Source organism: Medicago sativa, chromosome 1 (assembly GCF_051527215.1).
Source record: "Medicago sativa cultivar Bolivia chromosome 1, Bolivia_mono, whole genome shotgun sequence".
Taxonomy (NCBI): Eukaryota; Viridiplantae; Streptophyta; class Magnoliopsida; order Fabales; family Fabaceae; genus Medicago; species Medicago sativa.
In genome coordinates this window covers 59136907-59164719 of record NC_140749.1, presented here as the reverse complement: position 1 = coordinate 59164719, position 27813 = coordinate 59136907, and the positions used below count along the sequence as shown (strand labels likewise).

At 30.8% G+C, this 27813-nt stretch overlaps 3 protein-coding genes and 1 long non-coding RNA gene across 8 annotated transcripts; 3 read left to right on the top strand and 1 right to left on the bottom strand.

The window, feature by feature from the left end:
- The first annotated feature begins 5126 nt into the window (after window positions 1-5126).
- Window positions 5127-7645, top strand: LOC146955862 (uncharacterized). Its single transcript, XM_085724443.1, has one exon. It carries the CDS (start codon window positions 5462-5464, stop codon window positions 6452-6454), a length of 993 nt encoding a protein of 330 aa, XP_085580569.1. The 5' UTR covers window positions 5127-5461; the 3' UTR covers window positions 6455-7645.
- A 1745-nt stretch (window positions 7646-9390) lies between these two features.
- LOC146955861 (uncharacterized) lies at window positions 9391-9762 on the top strand. Its single transcript, XM_085748975.1, has one exon. The coding sequence runs from the start codon at window positions 9391-9393 to the stop codon at window positions 9760-9762; it is 372 nt and encodes a 123-aa protein (XP_085605101.1).
- Window positions 9763-10928: 1166 nt separating this feature from the next.
- On the top strand, window positions 10929-16796 carry LOC146955860 (uncharacterized). 5 transcript variants are annotated; one of them, XR_015018084.1, is made up of 5 exons: window positions 10929-11378; window positions 14540-14710; window positions 15523-15617; window positions 15725-15813; window positions 16420-16796. It is a non-coding gene; the product is annotated as an uncharacterized LOC146955860 (long non-coding RNA). The 5 variants fall into 5 exon arrangements; XR_015018070.1 differs by having other exon boundaries at window positions 15520-15617; XR_015018077.1 differs by having other exon boundaries at window positions 10929-11112; window positions 14631-14710; window positions 15520-15617; window positions 16420-16561.
- A 6435-nt stretch (window positions 16797-23231) lies between these two features.
- LOC146955859 (protein RGF1 INDUCIBLE TRANSCRIPTION FACTOR 1-like) lies at window positions 23232-25176 on the bottom strand. Its single transcript, XM_085724417.1, has 4 exons — window positions 25015-25176; window positions 24749-24928; window positions 24398-24613; window positions 23232-23995 (listed from the first exon to the last, which is right to left on the bottom strand). The coding sequence occupies exons 1-4, from the start codon at window positions 25015-25017 to the stop codon at window positions 23783-23785; spliced, it is 612 nt and encodes a 203-aa protein (XP_085580543.1). The 5' UTR covers window positions 25018-25176; the 3' UTR covers window positions 23232-23782.
- Window positions 25177-27813: the final 2637 nt, after the last annotated feature.

The window sequence follows — 27813 nt, the reverse complement described above, 5'->3', positions numbered from 1 at the left end:
CAATATCACTGATATGATTAATTATCTGATAAAAAACTGTTGTAAACAACATCTTTCTCTTCAAGAAGGGGGGAAGAATAAGGAAAAGATTGAAGAAATTGAAAAAACTCTATTTTCTAACTATAAGAAATGAGTATAGAAGAAAATATAGAATATCAACTCGAAAAATTAGATCAACTTATGGCTACTTTAGACATAAGTGAAAAAGATTCCATTAAGGAAGAACCTGAACCTAAAGATCTAGAAGATTTTGTCTACGACTTTAGTTCTGATGATGATTCAAAAGACGATGGAAATTTCGTTAAAATAGAACAATTAGAAATGGGCGAAAGCTCAGGAACAAAAAGAGGACCCTCTTATAATTGGAATGCAGAATTCCATAGGGAATTTTCCCAAGCTAAATACCAAAAAATTCCTATGAGTTATATTCCCAAACATAGTGTAAACGATGGAAGTGGAATTTTAAATATTGATTGTGTTGACAATCTTGTCCAAGCCATAAGAAGTTGGTATAATAAAAATACTATCCAGATACAGTTAGATAGTGACTTAAAAGGTCTAAGCCCAAAACAAATTTTTAATTATCTTTTGTGTAGAACAGAAGGTAATGCATATAAATTTCTGGCCGAAAAACCTGAAGTAGAACAAACTGCAGAAAACAGTATGGGAATGATTAATAAAATCTTTGAATGGCTTTTAAATGAATTCAAAGGATGGCAAGATACGGTAGATTCAAATACCGCCTTTAACACTGAAAAATTATGGAGAATAATGAATTTATCCATATGTAATCCTTGTTACATAGAAAATTATATTTGTGAATTTTCACAATTATATTATGATTTAAATAAAGACACTAGAGAAAACCAAAAGGTTGTCGAATTATTTTACCAAAAATTACCTATGTCTATGTCCCAAATAATTCAAAACGAATTTAACAGTGCAGTATCCTCAGGAACGGTTAAAGATACTTTAGGAGCTAGAATTTCTATCCTTAGAAATTGGATGCAAGAACAATGCCTAAAGAAACAATCAAAACGAGATGCACGAATAGGTTTGTGCTGCGATAGAATCCAAGGAAAAATTGGAGCATATGGTTGTGAAAAAACTAGGAAAAGAAGAAAATATCCTAGAAGAAAGAAATTTAAAAGATTTTCCTATGATAAAAAGAAACATAGGAAGAAAAGATTCTATAGAAGAAAAAGGGAGTACCCTAGAAAAAATAAAACCTGTCCTAAAGGTAAAAAAGCATGCACATGTTGGCTATGCCATGAAACAGGACATTATGCTAATGAATGTCCAAAGAAAGTTTCTAAAGAAAAGAAACAAGTTTTAAACATGATCTATAGAATAGGTTATGAACCAGTAGAATCAGACTCAGATTCTGATTGGGAGCAACAAAGTTTCTATGAACTTTGTACAGATTCCGAAGATGAGCAAAACCAAGATTTTGAGTAAAGGAAACCCTAGTGCTACCTTTATTAAAATAAAACTTCGTAAGAAGGAGATTTTAGCCTATTTAGATACAGGCGCAACATTATGTTTTGGAAAACGAAACATATCAAGAAATTGGGAAAGATTAGGAAAACCCAAAGAAATAATTGTTGCAGATAAGTCAAAACATCAAATATGGTTTGTTTTGAAAAATATCTCAATTACTATAGAAGGTCATGAATTCTTCATACCAACAATTTATCTCCATGATTCAGGATTAGATTTAATCATTGGAAATAACTTTTTAAAGTTATATGCACCATTTGTGCAAAATGTTAAAACTATTTCTTTACTTTGGAAAAATTTAGCAAACCCCAAAGAAAAGACAAAAGTTATAACAACAAAAATTATAACTAGAAATGAGATTATTCAATTAATTTCTGAAAATCTTATAAACCTAAAGAGTATTTGGGAAGAAGGAAAATTATTTTTAAATCTTGAAGAAATAGAACAAAAACTTGATGCTGTATGTTCAGAAGATCCTTTGGATAATCTGAAAAATACAAATCATGAACTTGTTACCATCAAATTGCGAGATCCTAATAAGGAGATTAATGTAAAGTATAAAATGCCTTATTCAGTACAAGATAAATTAGAATTTCAAAAGGATATAAAAGAACTTCAAGAAAAGAAGTTAATTACTCCATCTGCAAGTCCACATTCGGCACCCGCTTTTTATGTGACAAATCACAATGAAATAAAAAGAGGAAAAGCTAGAATGGTGATAAATTATAAGAAACTCAATGATGCTACAATCGGAGATTCTTATAAATTACCACGAAAGGATTATATTTTGCAAAAAATAAAAGGATGTGATTGGTTTTCATCTTTTGATGCAAAATCAGGATACTATCAAATCAGACTTTCAGAAGAAACTAAGCCTTTAACAGCTTTTTCATGTCCACAAGGTCATTACCAATGGAATGTCCTTCCGTTTGGACTAAAACAAGCACCATCTATATACCAAAGATTTATGGATAATGCTCTTAGAGGATTAGAACATATATGTTTGGCATATATTGATGATATTTTAGTTTTTACAAAAGGAACTAAAGAACAACATCTTAAAGATGTAGAAATTGTTTTAAATAGAATTTCAGAAAAGGGAATTGTTATTTCAAAAAAGAAATCACAATTAGCCAAAAAAGAAATTGAGTATTTGGGCCTTATTTTTAAAGAAAATGGCACCCTCGATTTATCTCCACATGTTCAGGAAAAGATTCAAGCTTTCCCTGATGAATTGAAAGATCGAAAACAAATTCAAAGATTTTTAGGATGTTTGAATTATATTGCCAATGAAGGATTTTTCAAAAATTTGGCAACTGAAAGAAAGATTTTACAGAAAAAGATATCTGAGAAAGTTCCATGGTCATGGACTGAACAAGATACTCTAACTGTAAAAACTATTAAAAGAAAAATTAAAGTTTTACCCAGCTTATACAATCCAACAGAAAACGATTTTTTAATTGTTGAGATTGATGCTGATAAAACAACCTGGGCAGGTTGTATAAGAGCTCTACCTAATGGTAAAGCGATACTGAATCTTGATGATTCGGGAAACTATGTTGGTGATGTAACCCATCAACAAGGAATGAAAGATACTGGAGCAACCCAGTACGCTAAGTCTAGTAGCTCGAAAGAGAAATTAGACAAACTCTCTGATTCATCAGAAAAATTAGTATCAAGAGATACTAAGATTGATTATTCTTATGAAAATATTAAAAATAAGATAAAAGATGAAGATCTTTTACTTTGTAAATATGTTTCAGGATCATTTACAGATACCGAAACAAGATATCCAATTCATGAATTAGAAACATTGAGTTGTGTTAAAGTTTTAACAAAATGGCAAATGGAATTAATTCCAACCAGATTTTTATTAAGAACAGATTCCAAATATGTAACTGGATTTTGGAAATATGACCTTCGTGTCAATTATAAATATGGAAGACTTGTAAGATGGCAGATGAAACTTCAACCGTTTCACCCATATATTGAATATATAAAATCTGAAAAGAATTGCTTTGCAGATGCACTGACAAGAGAATGGAAGCAGCTATAAAGACGCTACAGAATTCTCTCAGACAAAAACAGGAGCAAATTGCCTCTGCAAAAAATCGTCTAGAAACTCTTCTTTCTGAAGAGGGGGAGATGATATTAACAATTCAAAACCTTGAAAAACTTTGTAAAAAAGAAACATCAACAGTTTCAGAATCTAAAAATAGTGAAAACTGGGATCTGCTTGGTCAAGATTCTGGAAAGTTCAACTACTATGTAAAATACTCAGCTCCAAAAGAGTCAAACATCCCAATTGAGTCAATAGAACCAAAAGGATGGAAATCCCCAACAACTGTCCTTGCAGATTTACCAAAAACATCTTGGGCTGATAAAGTCGAAGAAGATGAAAGAAAAAATGGAAAAGAAAAAGAACCCATTGATCAACAAACAAGCCAAAAGATTGACAGTCAGCTTGGAGGCAAAAAGAAAGCTTATGTAATTTTTGATGGACCTATGAAAGGTATCTACCAAAACTGGGAAACCACAAAGTTACATACAAACGGCAAAAATGTCAGATACAAAGGGTATGAGACCCTTGAAGAAGCAAAAACAGCCTACAACGCTGTTTACAAGGAAGTTGCAACAGCAAACAATATAGTCCAGCCATCAAAAATGGAGACTAAGAAGAAAATATCTGTAGATAGAATTATCTATGGAGAAAGCAAATTTGTTAAAGAAGTCACCATTGGAGACTACTACAAAAACTGGAGATGGTTAACCAACTACTCAGAAGAGTTAAAAACAGAATGTTTTTATCCTAGCAACAACGGGATAGAAGTAAAAGCTGTAACAGTCCCAGGCATAGGAAAAGAATTAGTCAGATCATTCTATGATTGTGGAATGATTAAAACAATGTATCTTCAAGAAGATGCAGGAAGAAAAATTCATGAACTAGAACTTCTTCCAAAAGATATAGGCGAAATCGCTTATAAGTTCAACAATAGCTTCGCAAAAGGTAAAGAGTTCTTTTTATCTTTTACTTCAACTTATCCATGGTTTGAAGACGATGAAGTTATTAAAGCCAGACACTTAATCAAGATTGGCATTTCAAATCATTCATATCCAACAAATGATGGAAGAGATGTAGATCCAAGACCAGAATGTTTTCTGCATCAAATGGAAAAATTCTATGATACTCTCATCAGATTTGGAGTAAAATTACCAAACTTCAGGGTAATTACTGCAAAGAAAAGCTTTCTAGTCTATAGTGACTCAAGGAAGCAAGCAAGAGAAGAACACCTTCAGCAAATTCTAAAGTTCGAAGAAAACTTTAGCGGGCTTGAAGCAGACTTGGGCCGTCTACCCGACCCAATCCAACAGGAGTGCTGCCGACACTTTCAAAAATACAAAGGACACCAATGCAAGTGGTGCGCAAAGGACATGAAAAACGTGGCCGACAAAGAATCGTTGTATGACAGTGACATATCACCAAATAACGAATAAAATGTAGAAAGTTAGTGGGCATGGGACCCATTTAGAGATAAGCCTTATCTCTAAGGCAATTATGTAACATATTTTTCTACGTTTTCTTTTTCTTTTTGTCTTGTCATTACTTTTATGTGCTGTAAAGGAAAGAGACGTTGTGCCAACTATGAAGGCCAACTTGTGAGTCTCTCATCCTATAAATAAGGGCCTCGAAGCTCATTTGTATTCACCATGTTTTGAAGCAATATAAGTTATATCGTTTGATATGAGCTTGCCTCTTAGTTTTTAGAACTAGTGGTCCTATAGTGGTAAAACACTATAGTTGAGAATTCTTGAGGTAATACTCTGGAGGAATTCGCCCTGAGTTGGGATAAACTCAACACAAGCAGAAAAAACTGCTGAAGAAGATCAGATTGCTGAAGCAAAACAACCCATATTTCTGAAGAAAAATCAGGTATGAATTTATCAAGAATTATTATAAAATATGTCTGAAGTTTCATATTTTGAAGGAACATCTAGTTATCATGCTGATAGCATAATAGATAATAAAATTGAAGAAGCAGATTTGTCTTTAACTGCTGAAGAAAATTTTAAAAGAAAGTTTAGTAAACTTAAGGAATTTCTGTCAAGAAAAAATATTCTAAAATTCGGAATAATGGTAGGAGAGGAAGCAATTCCAATTGAAACAACTAATGGAAAAATAGTTATATCAACTATAGATAAACAACAAATCGATAAAAGACTTGGAAAATTTTCTGAAAACGAGAGAAAAAAGATTGGTTATATTCATATATCAACCATTCAAATTCTAATCAAAAGTACCTTCATGAAAGGTATTGATTCACCTCTAGAAATAGCTCTAGAAGATTCTAGAATTAGAAATAAAAAACAAGCAGTAATTGCAAAAGGAAATTGTAATCTAAAATATGGAAAGATAAAATTTGATATAAATTTACAGATGGGATTATCCCTAAAAGATATAGATTTGAATAAATCTATAGTTTTTCATTATAAGCTAAAAGATTCAACATTTATGAAAGAAGGTAATCATCCTTTTACAATTTACTACAGAATTAATTATGCTTTGAGTAATTCACATCATAGCATAGAATTTATAGGAAAAGAGACAATTCATATTGATGAATTATTTACACCATTAATTACTTTGGAAACACCAATATTTAAAGATATCACGAGAAATAGTTTTTCTCTGATAGAAGCAGAAAAGAATATGTTTGAAGAAACAGAAAAACCGTTGTTTAGAAGCCAAAGTCTTCGAATAACATCACCGAACAAAGATCAAAAAGATTTTAGCAAATCATTAAGTTCTCAAACCATATTTGAAGATGATACTTCATCCTCATTCGAACCACCTAGAAAGGATTTCGAAATAAGCAGAGAAAAAGAGCTTAAGGATCTGCATGATTCTATAAAAACTCTATCGATACAGGTTAATAAGATTAATCAAAGACTATAAAAAGTCAAAATGCCTGGTCTAACTCTTAAATCAGAATTAATACTTTTTAAAACTAGGTTACAACATCTAGTAAGTGATATAGAATGGTATTATGATCTAATATCATACAAACAAATAATATATAAAGCTCAAACTTTAATGAGATCTCATATAGATTTAATTGAAGATCTGGTAGAAGAAATGCAAGAAAATCTCACAGAGATTCAAATGAAAAGAGCAAAAATTCTTTTAGAACCTTTTTGGGGCTTAGAAGGAATTGAACACCTTATAAACGAAGCTCGAGAAAAAGATAAAGCTCGAGAAAATTCCGCTGGTAATTCTGCTGAAAATCTATAATGTCTGGATTAAATCTAAAAACAGAGTTACAACTCTATAAGCAAAGACTAGAAGAAATAATTTCTGAAATAAATTATCAAAATACAAGAATTATATTAAAACAAATTCTTTTTGCTTCACAAGATTTAATAATCTACCATGTAGGTTATATTTCTAATTTATTAGAAGAAATAGAAGATTCGAATACTCTTACAAGTATTCAGCAAGAAAAAGCAAAAAGACTTTTAGAACCCTTTCAAGGTTTAGAAAAAATCGAAAAAATGTTAAAACAAATAAAAACTGATCAAATGCTAGAACAAGAAAACCTCCGCTGGAGAATCAACAATTAAGATATGCCTGGACTAGATCTTATAACAGAATTAAGACTCTTCAAGAAAAGGCTAGAAGACATAGTCTTTGAAATAGAATTATATTATGAAAGAATTGTTTTTAAACAAACTCTTTACAATTCTAGAGAATTTGTTATATATCATATAGAATATATTGAAGATCTATTAAGAGATACAGAAGATTTAGAAAATCTTACTCAGATACAAAAACAAAGAGCTAAAACACTTTTAAAACCTTTTCAAGGATTAACTAAAATCGAACAAATGTTAAACGAAGTTCGAAAAAATTCCGCTGAAAACCCCACTCCAAACCTGGTATCAGAGCAGGAAACACAATCCTAAGGGATAAACATGAAAATAAAAATAAAAAAGAAATTAAAAAATATTTTTTATATAAAACAAAAGCTTTTTAAAATCGTTTTTCCGAATAACCGATTTAAAAAGACATCCACGTGGCACTCTCCTATTAAGCCACATAAGCGACTTTTCCAGAAAAGTCATAAAAACAACTGCACCATAGCAGTCCCCTTTTAATAAACATCTAATAGTATTTAGTATTTCACAAAATTATACTCTTGGCAAGTTAATTTTAAATAACAATTTAATCGTTAATTTTTTTTTTAAGTCATTTTGCTTCGTTTATATATATGTATTTTTTTTAAAGAAATTTATATATATATATATATATATATATATATATATATATATATGTATATATATATGGGGGCTGTTAACTTGTACCCACCTAAAAACACTAAGGTGCAAGTTATAAGCTGCACCTACTAGTTAGTTACCAAAACACCCATGTTTTTCTATTATAAACAAATATTATTTATGCTATTTACAAAAATGTCCTTTTAATTAAAATAAAGTTTAATAGAGACAAAAGGGTGTTTTAGTAAAGTACAAGTAGGTGCAGCTTGTTAACTTGCACCTTAGTGTTTTTAGGTGGGTGCAAGTTAACAGTGGGGGCTGTTAACTTGCACCCACCTAAAAACACTAAGGTGCAAGTTAACAAGCTGCACCTACTAGTTATTTACCAAAACACCAATGTTTTTCTATTATAAACAAATATTATTTATGTTATTTACAAAAATGTCCTTTTAATTAAAATAAAGTTTAATAAAGACAAAAAGATGTTTTAGTAAAGTATAAGTAGGTGCAACTTGTTAACTTGCACCTTAGTGTTTTTAGGTGGGTGCAAGTTAACAGCCCCCTATATATATATATATATATATATATATATATATATATATATATATATATATATATATATATATATGTATTTTAAAGCATTAAATTTATAATTCGTACGAAAGCACCAATGAAGGACCGTATATTTTTTTTTTTTTACAAAATGAAGGACCGTATATTTGATATTAAGAGTTCATACCGAAATAAAATTTGAATTTAAATTAAGGGACAATAAGAGTAATTTTTTGTTAATATTATTTTCTATAATTTATTAGTGCTTACATTACATAAAATAATCAATCATTTTAATTTTTAAAGTGATTATAAATAGTGATGTTTATACGTGAAATTTAAATACAGTAGAATTTTAACAGTTGGAACTAAAGTGATACATTAAAATTTGAAATCTGGTAATTGAGTTCAAGTGGTTAATCAGCTTCATCATATGATGAATCGTTTAGGAGAACCCGAATTTAATCTCTATGTGGAACAATTCTTGATCAGGTTATACTTACCTCACGATTGAATTCGGATTACCATGACCCACTTCCTCCGGGAATGATAGGGTTAAAACCCAAAAAAATAAAAGTGATACATTGATAACATCTACAATGAAGACATCTATTTTTTTAGTATTTAAATTAATCTCACGTGTACACATCACTATTTATAATTTTTTAATAGTAGTATTTAATTAACATTCAATCTCATCAATCTATCACCTCTCACAATTTTTTAATAAGATATTCCCTCCGTTCCTTTTTAAGCGTCTCTTTTGTAGAAATTTTTTGTTTCTATTTAACTGTCACTTTCAAAGTTTAATGTAATATTAATTTTGTTTTATCAATATTACTCTTAGTTCTTTATTATAGAGGAAAAAAATATAAAATGATAAATTATTGTATCATACGTAGTATTTATTGATTGTCATGGTATGTATAAAATGTTAACAATGACCAGTTAAAAATGAACTGGGATAGTATCATTAATCATGTATCAATAATTATATAGAGACAAAATGGTGATGTCCCCCTCCGAGATAGGTTCAGGCGTTTGTTTGATTTATCTGAAAACAAAATGCTAATCGTATCTCAAATGTTTGCATTGGGGTGGGGTGAGGGTGGGGAGGCTTGGAAATGGAGTAGGAGGTTATGGGCGTGGGAGGAGGACTTGGTAGCAGAGTGCAGGATTTTATTACTCACTGTGGTGTTGCAGGTGGATATTGATGATATGTGGATCTGGTCCCATGATCCAGTTGGTGGGTACTCTGTTAGTGGAGCTTACCGTTTACTTACAAATATGAGGCCTACTCCTCAGTTTGTTCCTGTTGATCTTCTTTGGAGGCGGGATATTCCTTTGAAGGTTTCAGTTTTTGCTTGGCGTCTTTTTCGTAGTCGTTTGCCAACCAAGGTGAATTTATTCCGAAGGATCATTCCTTACGAGGCTTAGTGGTGTGTAACTGAGTGTGGTGCACATGAATCTGATAATCATTTATTTTTGACTTGCGGTGTTTTTGGTCAAATTTGGCAACTTGTTCGTAATTGACTTGGTGTTTACGCGGCTGATCCTTCTAATGTTATGGATCGTTTTCTTCAGTTTAATACTTCTTCAGGTTATGCAACATCTAGGCGATCTTTTACGAGTATGCTTTGGTTTGTAAGCACTTGGGTAATCTGGAATGAAAGAAATGACCGTCTTTTTAGAGGCAAAGAAAATTCTCCCATTCAACTTCTGGAGAAGATTAAACTTCTTTTCTTTTGGTGGCTTAAATCCAATTTCAAGGCTTTTAATTATAATTTTCATCTTTGGTGCCAGTATCCCTTTGTTTGTGTGGGAATTGGCTAATTTTGTTTCCGAATTGTTGACACTTTGTTGTATGTTGTTCATATTGTGGCGTTTTTCTTACACACCTTGTACTAGAATAATAGCCACCTGGTACTAATATATTTCATTTTGATTTCTTAAAAAAAAAAAATCTTAATCCTTTACTATTAAAGCCTAACTTGATGTGCTGGCACTTTAGCCCTAATCACTCCCTCTTTTCCCTCCCAAATCACGTAATTAATGCTAATCTCACCTGCCCACTGCACACTTCATCTCAGCCGTTCATTTCATGACCTTTCATGTACTTGGATAAACCAATCAGAATCTTTGCTTTTACACTTCCCCATCCCTTATACTGTTTGACGTGCAGCTCTAGACAAATTAGCATTTACTGTTTGATACTTTCAATTCAAACAAAAAAAAAGCATTCTCTCAATCGCTCCTCTCCATTCCACTCTACATCAACTGAATATGACTCGGCGGGGAAGGCACCTACATCTCCACCCTCATCCGTCACCACCGAACGCAACTCCCCTAGCTTCAGCCCAATTTCACCACCACAACCTTCCTCCCTTCCCGTAGTCGTTCAAGATCATCGACCCAAGCAAATAATCAAAGTTTCGAGTTTCGGCAACGTGACTCCTTCTGGTTTTGTGTATCTCACCAGGATCAATTGTTGGTTGAGGTAGTATCTCTCTCTATCTTCACATTAAGCACTAATAAATTTCACGACATTCATTTATCGTTCTGTTTGAGAGTTTTGACTTATGAAATTGTTTGATTTGGGTTTGGTTTTGGTTCAGGTGTCAAGGAAGGTGATGGGTTTGCATGAATGGAGGAGTAATGTGTGTCAAGGTGTGCCTAATCTCGCTGGGATGCATTATACATATGTGGAAGGTGTTATTTCTCTTTCAATATATGCAGACATGATAAATACTAATTGCTGTACCTCTTTCAATTTGCAATATGACCAAGGTAACAAAAAATTTCCTCATTTCTTAATTTTTTCTGGTGTATATAGAGTAAGTAAAGTCAGTTTTATTCTGATTTAATTTTAAAAACTGATGGGATTGGTTTCACTTTGGAAGATGATCAATTTTAATTCTCTTAAATCATTGAACAATGGTCTCCATTAACAATGTTCCATTTAACTTGATTCATTTCATACAATGGCGCTGGCATAAAATTATTGTTTTATTTGTTTGGTGGTTTGTTTTCAATCCATGGAACTAGGATGCCAGGTGTAACGCCCTCCTTTTTATTTAATTATTTTAAATGAGTTTTAGAATATATTTATATGATTAGTGTGATTTATAAGATTTATGTGATTGATATGATTTTAGAGAAATTTATGAGACGTTGTGACTTATTTTATTGTTTAATAAAATATGATTCGAAAATAAAATAAATATTAAATTGTGGGGTTATTTTGTGTAAAAATATATTTGTTATTTGATGAAGAGATATATTTGTTATTTTGTGTAGAAATATATATGTTATTTAGTGTAGAAATATATTTGTTATTTTGTGTGGAAATATATATGTTATCTAGTGTAGAAATATATTTATTATTCAATGAAGAGTTATATTTGTTATTTGGTGTTAAAATATTATATACATATATATTTTGATGAAATATGTTATTATTTGTTATATGGTGTATTATTATATATTTAGTGGAAGACTATATTTAGTAGAGAAATATTATTTATTAGAATATGAGGATTATTAGTGTGAGTGGATTTGGGAGTTAGAATATAAAGAAGAATAAGTTGTTGGGACTAAATAGATTTGGGAAGAATATTTTAGTATTATAAATAGAGAAGCTTAGGTTAGAAAGAGTTTACCGGAAACCGCTTTTTGGAAAAGAGGAGAACAAGAAAGAAGAGAAGAGGAGAGAAAAGTCAAGAGAAGAGGAGAAGACCTTAGGAAAGAAGAACGCTGCCGCTGATTCAGGAATTAATCTAAGGTGAGGGTGAGACTATCTTGCATTAATATTAAGTTGTTAAATCATTAGATTACATCTAACAAGTTGGGGAGAGTTTGTGAGAATTTGAGAATTAGGGTTTTGAGAGAGATTTGATGATTAGATGATGAAAACTTGTTGAATTGATGTAGAAATTGTATAAAGTCCTTAGATAACCCATAAGATGATTATTGGATGTAGTTTTGAGGTTAAAACCATGGAATTGGTTGACATGTTGGTGAGTTTAAGAATTAGGGTTTAATAATTGTAATAGGTTGTTAATAGATTTGAGAACCCTTTGAATTTGCATACAGTAAGTTGATGAATAATTAGTGTTCTAATGATAGGGCAATCATAGGGTAATGATTAGGGTCAAGTTTGGAGAGTATTGGATCGAATAAGAAGTGGAAAAGATTTCCCCAAAGCGAAATCGCAGCTGAACTGCGATTTTGCTGTCAATGTGCAAAACGCGTTTTTATTGTCTCAGTTTGACAAGTTTAAGTTCCGAACTGGGTTTAGGTGTAAACACAAAAGTTGTAGGTATGGATGTTAGCTTTCTAATGTCGTTGGTCTCACGTCAATAGGATTTATAGAACTTGAGTTATGGTCAAATTACTGCACGTAGGTCACAGTGAATTTTTATGGACTTTCAGCACAACTTTTCCGAATTTAAAATAAAAACTGGTATTGATCGGTACAGAATTGGTCTTAGGAGTAAACATGAAAGTTTTAGATAATTTTATTAGCTTTCTATTGGCTTTGGTTTGACGTGAAAATGATGTTTGGTCTGTAAGTTATGATGAAAATACTACAGGGAGGTCTTAGCAAAATTGTACGGTTGCAGCATTCTCTGTTTCATGTTTTTGTGTTTTGTTCATATGTTTCTGTTTTGAATTGATCTTTGTTGTAAACATGAAATTTGTTGATATTTGTGATATCTTTCCAATAGTTTTGGTTTGACATGAATATATGTTGTGGATAATTTATTATGTTTTACAAAGATACATAGTGAATTATTGTTGATGTTTAAATACGATGTTATATGAAGTTGTTTATGATTGATGAATATGATGTTTTAAGATGTTGTTTATTATCATTTGATATTGTTATATTATGATATGACATGAATTATTTATGTGATCCATATGTTGTCAAGATGTTAAGATGTTAAGACGTTAAGATGATAAGAGTTGTTAAGTCGTCAAGTCGTTATGAAGTCATCAAGTTATTAAGATGTTATGTTGTCAAGATATCAAGATGTTAGGATGTCATAGATGTTCATGAAGTTTTCTAAGTTGTAGGGAGTTGAGTCCATTGCATACTCATTAAAGTTGGGGGCTTTAGGCCCGGCAGCCTTGTGCTCATTAAAGTTGGGGGCTTTAGGCCCGGCAGCCTTTGTGCTCAAACTACGTTGGGGGCTTTAAGCCCGGCAACTTTATGCTCACATGTTGAAGAGCCTAATTACACTCATTTATGTTGTTGAATGGTACCACATGCATTTGCATATCAAGAAGTTTTAAGATGATTTAAGATGTGAAGTTGTCGAGTTGTCAAGTTGTTAAGTTGTCAAGATGCTAAGATGATTTGAGATGTTAAGAGTTACATAGTCGAGTTGAGTCGCATTGTCGAGTTAAGTGAGGTTTGATTATGAAGTTTGATTGTGATTTGATGATTATGATTTAATGATGATGTTTGTTTATGAAGTTGATTATGAACTTGATTATGAAGTTGCTTTCGATAAATGATATGTTTTGATAATGATACTTATGTGAATTATATGATGATGCTTACGATTATATTTGGTGTTAGATATTGATGCTTATGATCATGATTTAAGATAAGATATTTTATGAATAATAATTGAGATTACTTGATGAAGTATATGACTAATGTAGGAAGGATAATGACACTAGTTAAGGAAGTTTAAGTTATTAGATATGATTAATGAATTATAAGATGTTTAAGTTGTTGAATGTATTTTATATGATTTATATGCTTAATATTATTGTTTGAGAAATCTCACCCCTCTGCTTGGAAATGTTGCTCTTCGTATGGGTAACTTGCAGGTAACCAGGATTAGTTGCGGTCGTGAGTGGACTCCTCACAAGTGTGTCTTAGGTGCTCTGATACGTAACAGGATGGGATTATGTCTTTACTTTCTGTTTCTTACGTATTACTTTATGAATCTTTCAAGAATTGATGTTGAATTAAGTTTTATGAAATTTTATATGGAGGCCCTTGTGCCAAAGATTATTTTTATTGTTGAACTAATTTCCGCTGCGAAGTTTTGAATTACTTATGTTAAATGATTTTGAAGAATAAATTGTTATTTATTCAGTTTATGAATTTTTAAGAAGTGTAGCATTTTGTTTAAAGTTGAAAAACTCTGATTTGTTTATGAAATTTTTACGTTGGGAAAACGGGGTGTTACACCAGGAATGAGGGATCTTGAATGTGATTAAATAGATTTGTTTTGTTCTTTCATTTTTATTTTTCAATCCTCTACTAATCTTTGTATTTCTAATAGGAACTAAACGTTGATGACAACTAAAAGAAGATTGGGATGAGGCTTTTTAGCTATAGAGTGATTTGAAAAACATTAATTGGGTAAGATGGATTACACTTTGATGTAAACTTAACTAACCAGTTTCTTGATAATGGGCTATAATCTTTTTTTTTAGTAACATGGGCTATAATCTTGATGGTAATATAATATGTGAGAATTTTTTATCGACTTTGGAGAATAAATTTTGAAAGGGATATACTTTTGGTTTTCTTAACGACCTTTTTTTGTCATCTACAATTCATTTTGTTTTAGATTGGGTTATGCTTTGTGAAGAATTGCATGGCTTATTAATTTTTGAGGCCTCAGTGATGCAATTTCATACTTCTTTTCTCTGCAATTTCATACTTCTCTTTATGCTCTTTATTTAATAATGTGATGGGTATTAAGTGATTCTACCTCAAGCTATGATGCAAAAAAGATGCATGTCAATCATGATTTAGTTCCTGGCCGTCAAAAGAACTCAATAAACTTATGGTTAAATAGTTGATTTCATAGTGAAAAATATCATTATTCATTACTATAATTCATGTTTATGAATCATATATTAGCATAGAAGATAAGTTCTGATATATTCCTTCAAAAAAAAGTTCTGATATATAGTTATAGAAAATTCAGTAAAATGGTTTTCTTTTTTATTAATTAATATTATTAAAACATATTTCTATCATCATGTTTCCTAATTTTAGCAATCCTAACACTCTATCTACATTGACAGCAAAATTGCTATTATGATATGAAAGTCCATGATGACATCAGTTTGCATGCAATGAGATTGAAATGTTTTCTACCTTAATGATTATACCATTAATTATTGTGATAGTTCTAATTATGTTTTACATGGACTATGTAGTAGAATGTCTACAATTTGGCGGAGTTGCATCAGATATACAAGTGGAGGACTAAGATGCATATTGCTATTCCAACAAATTAGAAATCAAGTTTCAAATGGTATGAGTATATTTGGTCGTCCAATTAGGATATTGTTCAAAAACTTTTTAGGTTTCTAGGGGTGGAATTTTCTTCTATTATATCTCTAATTGATTTGTTTTCTTCAGCAATGCATCAAATTGAGAACTAGCAGTGAGGGGAGACAAGACGAACAAGGAAATAAACAACGAAGTGAAAAACCATTAGCCACTAGCCCGTGAGTGTTTCATATACAACCCTTGCCTTTTATTCTTTTTTTTTCTTTTTTTTTATTCAAAATATTGGTCTTATTTTAGACAAATTGCAGCCTTAAGTCGTTGCATAAAGAAAATGAATTGGAGAAAATCTATTTTCAAATCCATTGGCCAGCATGCTCTTTTGCATTTATTGATGAAAGAATTTGAAACCATATTGCAAACTTCAATGGAAGATTGACTGGCTAATGCCTATTTTCATTTTTGAATCTGTTTTAGTAATTAAACCGAATTCATAACAGCTTATATTAGACCCAATGGTACATTGTATTTAAGTTAAAAAACTGTATTTGGTTTGCGGATGGATCCTCCCATGTAATTTACACATGAGAGAGTTAAGTGTGATTTATCACCATTCAAACTCACCTTATCAAAATTCTTCATGAGTTTCTTTCTCTTGATACACATTGTGTTACCAAAGCCACTTAGCCATATAAATATTTAATAATTAGTATAACTCTGATTATTAATTACATCCTACCTTGCATATTTATTGGTTTATATGGGCATATTATCCTAATGGGCTGTTGTAATTTGATTCTCAAAGCATCTGTTTTTTCTAATTGCAGATGGAGGATAAGTTTAGTTACTATTCTGGTGGAAATGATAAGAAATATAGTGAGTAAATGCAATGTGCAACATGCGCTTCATAGAAAAATTGAAAGGAGCATGTTCTAATTGGTTATTGTAGTACATTGGTCACTCCATGATCAAAATAAACAATGTATGGGCTATGGGTAGCTAGCTACACATGTTATTATTGCCACAAACCTACAACTCTTAAATGTATTTATGTCAACTTAAACAATCACTCTATCAAAATGAATAATTATAGTCTTTCAAGTTAGAACCCGTGCGCGTCAAAAGTTTAGAAATACAATAATTAGACTACGATATTATCAGTTTGTTATCATTATTTTTAATTATACATGTTTAATATTTATCATGCTATTTCTTCCGGTTACCTATATACTCATTATGCTATAACTATATTCTTTTAAATTTCACTTGGTAGGACCCGTGTGATAGCACGGGTCAAGAGTCTAGTATATATAAATGTTAAACAGTTCTGATTAACCCTAATCCCGCCACTGTTTAACCTAATCCTGCCTTTTTTGACGGTTTAAAAAATCTTTATGAAAAAACTCTTTGCAAGGATTCGAACCCACAACATTATGGTTCTATGTAAGCACTCCAACCACCAAGCCAATAATTGTTTTTGTGATATAATTTTGATTCCACTACCTCATATCCAATACCAAACACCCTCATTAAAAAACTAATTAATCCCTTTTTCTTTTTTTTACAGAATTGAACATTGAACGTTTCTGAACCCTTTTTTCCTTCGATTTATCCTAAAAATTGAGACTGTGATGCAGATTTCGTCCATACTAACTTATTAATGGTATGATTCCTAAACTAATTTTGATATAAATGCTATTTTATTCATTTTGATTTTGTGGATTGTGATTGTGTCAGATTTGATGAAAGTTGATGCTTGAAATCCTATTGTGATTGTGTCAATTTCCTTGGTTGTCAATGCTTTAAATAATAAGACACTTAAGGCTTTAAGTAATAACACACTCATGCTTTAAATTGTAATGGTTACTATTGAAACTTTCAATTCCAAATCGTATTTTCGAATGTTTAATAGTTACTTATCTACTCTTTTTAGACTGAATGTAACTTGATTTGTGATATTGAAAATGATTTTAATTTGAATTATTCAATAATATAATTGTAGTATTTATTGAAATCTAATACAAAATACATTTATCCAATTTGATGTTTATATTGTCAAAAAATTTGAAACAAACAAAAAATACCCGTGCATCGCACGGGTCAAGGTCTAGTTATTATATAAACTTGCTATATAACACGACAAAAAGCCACAGGGATGTATAACGAGGGTTACATGTAACCGTTTTTTTTTCTTCCATTTTATAAACAAATAAAAATCAAAGTAGATTAAAACTAGCATGATCCAATGGCTATAAAACATTCACTATGTTTCACGAAGTAAACTTTCGCTGTTTTAGAGAATATAACTATATAAGATATCATTTTGCAATCTTAGTTTAAATAATACATTTAAATGTGTGAAAAATCAATTTTTATTTATAATAATACTAGTTTATTTACCTAATAAAATCTAGTTTATAACAATTTTGGAATTAATCAAAATCTACATTATCAATTCTAATTTTTCATTTTTAAGAAAAATGTTTATAGATTTATGAGCTTCTTTATTCCGTTGTAACTGCTAAGAGCATCCACAATGGAGACACTCATTTATCATTTTTTGGTACTTAAATGGGTCTCACGTGTACACATCACTCATTTATAATTTTTTAATAGTAGTATCTAATAAGCACTCAATCCCTCCAACCCAAATCTCACACAAAGTTCTTAAATGAGATCCACTAATCAACTACTAATAATTTTATATCATTACATTTCAATTTTTTAATATTAAAAGAGTGCAGGGCCCGCTTAAGATTGAGGTCTTAAATAAGACCCTGAAATTTTTTCTCCCCAATGAGGCTACCTAATTGGTACCGGGTCTTAAATGTTTTAAGACCCTCCCATTGGAGATGGTCTAACACAACAAGCGAATTTTTTTTTTTTTAATTATGGTTTAGGCTATGAAATCATACCTTTTATTGTGGGCCATAAATTTTGATAAGAAACTCCACTCTTTTAAAAGATTATGGGAATTGATGTATGGACCCCTACAGTTAGGCATGACAACAAAATCTATACCGGGGGTATCCCCGAACCAAACCCATTTTGACAGATTTTTTCCGCTTTGATTGGGTTTGAGTTTTCCCCGATTTTAAAACACGGGTACAAGACGGGCAACGGAGATATAGGCACCCACCCCGAACCCATACCAAAACCCGTCCCGAATGTAGAAAATCAATTTACTACCCCTTTTATATAAATAGAATTTGAAACCCTAAATGATTTCACTTACAGAGTCAAAGTCTCAGTCTTGCAGATGACACTCACTTATCTTAGTTCTCTCTTATCTCCTTCCATATCTCACACTCTCGTGCTCTCTCTTCTCCATCACTATAGTCATCGTCTCTATCCTGGATAATGCATTACAACATTGCGCTCGGGGCTGAAAAATACTTTTATTTTAATTAACAAAAAAAATCCACTTTGGGGATGAGGATGGGGCAGGTGATGAGATTCGATTTCTCATCCCAACCGGGTATAGGTAAGGTAACAGATAAGTATATGAAAGTAGGATTTGGGGATAGGGATGAGATTCGATTTCTCATCCCAACTGGGTATGGATAGGGTAACGGGTAAGTATATGGAAGTAGGGTTTGGGGACGGGGAAGGTAAAACACATCCCCACCCCGCCACATTGCCATGCCTACCTACAATTGTTCATGGAACCCCATGTTCTTATATCTAATGAAACAATTACGTTTCAATGAGATCGAATCTATATGTTGCTGGAGTATTTACCATGTTTCATATTGTGTATTGAAAGTTAAAGAAACAATACATAAAACATAACATAATATAATGAAATTACAACAACCCAATTTAAAAATCTTTTGTTTTCTTCTTACAGTTCTTACAATTTATATCATCTCATCTCATTTCAAGCATGGCTCCTCACCAAACTTTTATGAAATTTAAGTATTCAAGCATTTCAAACCGGTGGAAATATTGGTTCCACAGAGACACCGTCTTAGTTTAAAAGCAACCTTAATCACTACTTTCATTTAGCTCGTGACACTCAGACAATGTCCATTCTAATATTTAAACAAATATTGCATTTCTAACTTGAAAGCCCTAATGGACTTTTCGTGTCTTTGATGTACATTTTAAACTTGTTTTTATTGTCGTTAGATTTTCTTTTTTATAACTTTCAAAGTCATCAAAACATTTATTGGGTGCATCATATTCTTTGTCATCTCAGCTCGGCAACATGGTCTTCATTCATTTGAGACCTAAAGTCTTAGTTTTGGCCACTTTGGCCCTTGGACTCATATGCAGAAAAACTTGTGTAGTATCTTATCCTTATTTTCATTGCCGACCTTGCCTTTTAGTTTTAAAATGTTGAAACTGTTCATGGGTTTGATCTCGCTATTTTTCAAAATTTAATCTTAGATGAGGAGTCTTGACAATGTTATGTCCCAATTCAACTTCAATACAAATCAGCATCCAAAAAAAGAATTATAAACCAACCATCACTTGTCAATTTCCTACAATTTAAACTATATTCTAGTCTAGATGTAACATTCTTTTCATCTTTAGCCACAACCTCAAGCAATTCGTCACCTCACCTGTAGTAACTAACCCAACATAATATGAACAGTTAGAAAAACACCCCTCACCACGTCAGAATCACAAATAGGTTTTCATATATGTTAATTCCTTAATATAATGTCTCTGTCACAAGTAATTAGATTAATGTACATTTTCCTTCTTAATAATTCCATTTCTCTGTTACTTTAACTATATGTGGCAATCTCTATCAATTAGTGGGGTTAGTTCGACACTCTGTACTATATTATTGTATCACGCATAGAATAGTAGCCAGCAGCTTTGGACATGGACATGATCAAGTCTTTGTCTAGCTATATGTATCCTCAAATTAATTTTATAGCCATGTAGTGATTGCATACAAATGGATTATGAACAAAATTGTGACGAGTTATTGAAAAATTAGAAATAAATCATGATCATTGGGCATGTTGATCACATGTAAGGTTCTAAATTGTAGTAGTTTTTGATGTGGATGGAATGTGGTGAAAGATACAACAGAATATTCATAATTGACAAATGTTTTGATCATAATTGATATTTCAATTAGTATTAAAAATAATATCCTCTTAATAATTAACTATTGTAATCCAAATGGAAGAATGTTAGTTAATTATTTTAGTTATTCAATTATGGATTGACATAATCAACTATTTAAGTTTTTTTTTCAAAGAAATTTTTTATTTTTATTTTATAAAAATGAATGGATTGGTGCAAATCTATCACAAGAGAAGAGAAAACATCTCAGCTAGGAGGCATCCCATCTCCTCACAATCATCTACAACACTTAAGAAGAATATATTATTAAAAATTAAGAAAAGGAAAATAAGCTTGGGACTAGGCCACAATTATTTAGGAATTATATATATATATATATATATATATATATATATATATATATATATAAATTATGGTCGATTATTATTAAGCAATAGTTAATTGATGAATATGTGTTGGGTTGGGAGGAGATCGTCTTTCTTTTTCTTCTCAAGTGCGATTTTGCCCATTTATTATAAAAGTGAGAGAATGTGTCTTTACTGTTAAAAAAGAGAGAGAGTCTAATTAAGGGTTTGGATGCATGCACCGCAGAGTATTCCACTTGAGAGAGTCCTCTCCCGTGTTGGATCTTGCTTATACATATCAGTGATGAATTAGGTCATTCTACATGTCTAATGAGAGGTTTCTATCCTTGGTTGTTATTTAATCACTAGTAGATACGTGACAAAACGTTCAAAACATAAACAGGCATGAGACCTCTCATCCTTGCTCTCATCTCTCCCTAGACTACTCAATCCTATCTTAGGGACACCATTCTTAATCCATTTTTAGTATATGTAATTGGCTATGTGATATTTGCATCTATGATTATTACGTTAAATCCTTCATGTGATTGATTTGAATCATCTGTAAATAAAGTTTGATCATTTGTCCTGTCTTCTTTTTATGCGGAAAGAGAATGGAGAGAAAAAAAAAATCTTCAAAAACATTTTGATGATATATCAAATATGAAGATATATATATATATATATATATATATATATATATATATATATATATATATATCCTATGAGAATATTATTACAAAATAACTTTTATGTGTATATATATTATAGAAAAATATTACCAACACATTTTTTGACACACTTAAAATTTATGTGGTCCTATCAAAATTAAACGGAGACCACATTGTGCTAGTTAGGACTAAAATAGTAGAATTAACTTGAATTACAAGTAATACACATTGTATGCTTTTTTTGGGTCCAAACATTGTATCCTAAAAACATTACTACATAATTACCTTTTAAACTGTATATCCTATAACAGCTAATACTACTGTACTGCCTGTCAATTTTATGGGTACACTGTATTGCATCTTCATTTTTCAACTACAAAAAGAAAATGAAAAAAGTCGGTGGGTTGGGGAACTTTCTTTTGAAGAAAAAATGTGCTTTATAGCTCGAGTAAATAAAATACATTAATTTTTTGTAAAAGAAGTAAAATATTAAAAGATGGATAAGCCTAAAAGGCAGTACTTTTAAACATTTTAAAACTTTATAAATTCATATTTCTTTATAATGTACCTCTAATATGAGAAAATTGAATTTTTTTTCTTTTCACATAAGCATGTAATATTTTTTAGCTTTTATTCTTTAAAGTGTTTTTTTAGCTTTTATTCGCCAAAAAATAAATAAATATTTAATGTGTAATTTTTTTTTGGTCAAGTTAAAGTGTAATCTTTACACCATTCATATAAATCAATGTTTATTTTCTATATTAAAAAAAACTTATGTTTAATCATGGTTAAATTTAGTTTTAGTTAAACTTAAACATAACAACTAAACCCGAGCTAGTTAAGAAATAGTGCTAAGCTACTTTAATATTTTTTACACAAAATAGTACTATGCTATTGTATAAAAAAAACTTGAAAAGTAAAATGTCTTAGTACCTACTCCGTGGTTAAATTTGGACGTTGTGAGTTATGAGAATTGAAAACTTTTGAGTAGCCATCAATCCATATCTACTCTACCTAATTACCTTGGCTCATTGATTTAATTAATTAAGTAGAGAAAATGACACTGCATAATAATAATACCATAAAGACAGAACATTTGTTACCCTTTCCATTTACTTCTAACAAAATATCAAGGGAATTAAGAACAAAAGTAAGTAGCTTTTTTAACAAAGAAAAAAAGAACAAAAGTAAGTAGAGATTGGAAAAGTGAAAAAGATAGAAACTACGAAATTACCGAAACCCTTGAGCTTTTCAAGTGGTAAGAATAAATAGTAAATCGATTTTTTTTTTGAAGTATAAATAGTAAATCGATTGTTCCCACTACATTGCATGCACATAGAAATATATAAAATATGATAAATGATAACGACCTTTTTTACCATCAACAATGATATAATTAAACAAATCATCGTAAACTTAGTTCAATTGATAAAAACAATGAATAATATACGTAAAATTTGGTGTTCAAACTCCGACCACAAAAATAAATGATATAATTAATCAACTTTAAAAAAGTGTTACTAACTTCATGTAAACGGACCATGTGGATGGTGGGCCATCAAAAACTATGAAACGGAGTTCACAAAGTATTGCTTTTTGATTGCTTAATGACATATACATTTGCAACCATCAAACATTAAACAAATATGAAATATATGCATTATTGATTCTTCACAAGGGAGAATTTGTTGTTTTCCAGACCCATACCCCAAAAGAAGGAACTTTCCTATATACCCTTTTCATTTTTTTCTTTACTTTCTCACTTCATGGACAATAGACAACTGGAATCCTCTCCAACCACCAAAGCCTATATAGTTTTTTTTCTTTAAAAGAAAAAATAATTAATTACACTAAAGAGATTCCCCTAAAGAGGGGTTAATTTAAATCAATTCTTTCAAAAGGAAGAAAAAAAAAATATTGTGACTTTTGAGTATGTACCAATTTTAAGGAATGGGATGGGATACTTAGCGGTCTGGGATATCGCATTCACGTTTTCATGACATCAGTTTGTCAGATTCTGATCAATCTTAATTAAACGGTCATCAATGTCCTTTCGCGTGAATGCGTGAATTCCTTCACCATAAACGAGTCGGTTCCGATTTTGAGGTTGTAAAAAGAAGATAAAATGACTAGGGTCCAAAAGGAGCCCTGTGAGGAATCCCTTTTCTTCTCCTTGCGTTTGAAGGAGGTGTTGGAGGAGTTGCTGGATACATGCCTTGTTGTGAGCCTTCACGCAATTCTTCTTCTTGTTGTCTTGACATCCCTTCTTCCATTGTTGATACCTCATTGTTATTTGCATCTAAAACAAAGCTTGCATTCCCATTTCTCTTTATTCCTACAAGCTAATTCAATCATTGCCAGCACAACAATTAATTAGTATCAAATTAAACAAATCATATATTGATTCATTATTATTTTATACACATTATTATACCATGTTCCTATCTACTATTCAATAATTATCTTTATAAAAAAATATATCAATAATATTAACTAGATAATAATATGATTATTTTTATAAATGTGATGAAATGTCAATGGAGTACTGCGCCTATAGTTATATGCTTCATATACACATGATGATTAATGATGGAAGGAATATAATTATGGTGTGATGAGCTTTCCAAATAATGTAGGTGGTGGGTGTTTTTAAAATTATGATGTGAAGAGGACTAAGCTATTTGATTTGTGAATTATATGTACATTTTGATGATATGAAAAATGTTTATGAAACAAAATCTCACCTTACATCCCAAAGAACAGAAACGAACTTGGTCTAAAAGGCCTCTTCCACAAATCTCACAAATGTAAGGAACTGCTTTTCCAGATTTTGGTTGAGGCCTCTCATTCAGAAATAAAACTCTAGCACTATTGATCACATAAGTTTGTACTCCACTAATGTCCAACATTTTCTGAATTTCAGCCACCCTCACTACATCATGATATGAAGATCGTCTTATCTAATTAAACCAACAAAAAAAATATATACTTTAGGATAAAGAAAAATGAAGATCATATTAAAAAATCACAAAATTTAACCAACCCCATTATAAAAAAATGTGCATAAGAAAATAATTTAGGAACCGGTAATTTACCTGAATGACTTGATGATCCTTGTGTTTTGAAGAACGACAATAGAAGCAAAAGGCATCAACATTGCAATCTAGACAAAACATGTTACATTCACTCCTTGCGGCGTCGGCGTGAATCCGACACTCGTTGAAAAATGGTGTACTAAGAAGTGGTTTGAGCCATTTAGGAACCAACATTGTGTCCTGCTCAAAAATCAAAATCAAAATCAAAATCAAAATCATATGAACATATTAAATTCAAAACATAAGTTATATGTGTATATACATACCATAGTCTAAATTGATGAATGATATATAATGTAATGTAATGTAGAATAAATCAATGGTTGAATGAAAAATGGTATTGGATTCTCAAAACCATAGTGAGAGAGAGAGAGAGTAAAGAAACGAGGATTGAAATGAACTAAGAATTGAACAAGACACAAGAAGGTAAGACTAAGAAGACAAAGGATGAATAAAATATAGGTGGTAGAGTTAAATGGAGGGTGGAGATTAAAAGTGGTGGGTATAAGGAATGAATAAGGAACGTTGGATTAAAAGGGAGAGGTGAAGTGTTTGATGCTTACGCTACTTTGGATCTTTGTTTGCGTCTCTACGTTGGCAGTGGCACAATGTTGGGTCGGCTATACACATCAGCATCACAGCTTCTCTGTAGTTGTATTTCCAAAATCCATCCATGATCAAGGAATCTATTTTCCACGTGGCATTATCTACACGGTTCATCATGGTTTAGTGGTCCCCATATCACTATTTTTTTTCCTTCTAATCCAACGCAATTAAGGTATTTGATCCGGTATAAAATACTATAATATATATTACTTTAATTTTATAGGATTTTTCTTATATGATCAACAATGTTGAGGTAACTTTGTGGCACATTTTTAGCACTACCTCCGTCCCTAAATATAGGAGTCTTTTGTAAAAATTACGGAGATTAAGAAAGTTGGTTGTAGTATTAAATTTGTATATACTACCTCCGTCCCTAATTATAGGGCCCTTTTGAAAAAATAACGGGAATTAAGATAGTGGATATTTGTATTAAATATGTTTGTAATTACTATTGTTTTTACAATTTTATCCTTTAAGAGAGAAGGTTGGTTTATGTTTTCAACATGTTATTTATTGTTGATTGAAGAAAAATATGTATAATAAATAGGGGCATGTATGTAAAGAAATAATTAATGTAATTGGAAATAGCAAAGGGGTCTTATAAAAAGGGACAAAAAAAATTCTCAAAAGGGTCTTATAATTAGGGACGGAGGTAGTAATTACTATTGTTTTTACAATTTTATTCTTAAGAAAGAGAGTTAATTTATGTTTTCAACATAATATTTATTGTTGATTGAAGAAAAAGATGCAAAATAAATAAGGGTATGTTGGTAAAGAAATAATTAATGTACTTGGAAATACCAAAGGGGTCTTATAAAAAGGGACAAATTTTTTTCTCAAAAGGGTCTTATAATTAGGGACGGAGGTAGTAATTCATTACATTAAAAATCATTTTTTTTTAAATTAGAAAGAGTCATATTTAAAGAAAAAAATTGCATCATTCTCTCTACGGAATACCTTAAATTCCACAATACACTTACTCCTAGTTGATGCATAGAACATGTGAGTGTTATAAACGTTAGATACATTGAGTTTGATTCCTACTTATAAATACGTTACCGACTTCATCTCTATCTTTTTTTTTTTTTTTGTGGTGGCCATGATTTAAACTCGAACATTGCATATTTTATGCATTATCCCTACCAACTGAGTTAAACTCACGACCCCATCTCTATCTTCTCTCTTAAGTAATATATTACCTTAATTTTATTATAAAAGAATCTTATATGGTTATCAATGTTTAGGTCATTTGTAGCACATTATTTAAAGCAATTCATCACATTAAAAATCATAATTTATGTTAAAATTAGAAAACTTATTTTTTAAGAGAAAATTGCATTATTCTCTCAAAGGAATCCATAAAGTTCACCACACTTACTCTAATTTGTGTTAAAATTAGAAGTTTATTTTTTAAGAGAAAATTACATTGTTCTCTCCAAAGAATCCTTAATGTCCAGTACACTTACTCTCAGTTGACGCACATAATGTGTGAGTGTTGTAAACGTCACACGTGAATTTAATTCTTAAAAACATTATAGACTCCTTTTATATCTTCTCTCTTAAGTAGTATAGATTTGGAAAATTACACTCTTTTCTGAGATATGTTTGAATTTCATTCTCTCTTTTCTTAAGCTAAAGGTTTATGGTTTAAGCTAAATTTTTCACTCTTCTCTATTGTGAAGTAAACTAAAAGCGAGTTAGGCAATTATTTAGTAAAAAGAATTGATGATTTTAAATCAAAATTAAATAATTAATTAATTGATTGCATAGTAATAATAATAGGAATGCAATCATTTATTTGGTGGGAGAAAAAAGTTCAGAGGGCGGTCACTTACAAAATAAAATTAGCAAAATAAAATACATATGTTTTAAAATTTACTTGTACACACATATCCTAAACCTAAAACATGGTAATAGGTAGAAATATTCGATGAAGGAGGAGAATCTACGTGATGTATCTATAGGTTTCTCATATATATTCCCTCAAAAAAAACAAAAAAAAAAAAGGTTTCTCATATATACATAGTTTCTCATATATTAATCATTATTATACGACGGTGTAAAGTTAATGTCAATGACCATAACCAAAAAACCACTGTCGTGTAACAAAATAATGTGAGGGAGTTGCACTACATACAATTAGTAGGAAGAAAAAAATCATTATTATACGACGGTGTATTAATGTCAATGAATGACTATAACCAAAAAACCACTGTCATGTAACAAAATAATGCGAGGGAGTTGCACTACATACAATTAGTAGTAAGAAAAAAGAAAATAGACACAAGGAAGAACAAAGAATAAAGAGATGCAATGTAGAGATGGATTGAGTTAAAAAAACTTACTTCTATGAGATGAGATGTATATAGGTTTCTCTGTGCCGTCTTTCGTTGGAACTTCTAGTCTTCTTGATTCTTTTCTGAACTAATTCTTTGAAAAAATATTTTTTTTTTCACCAG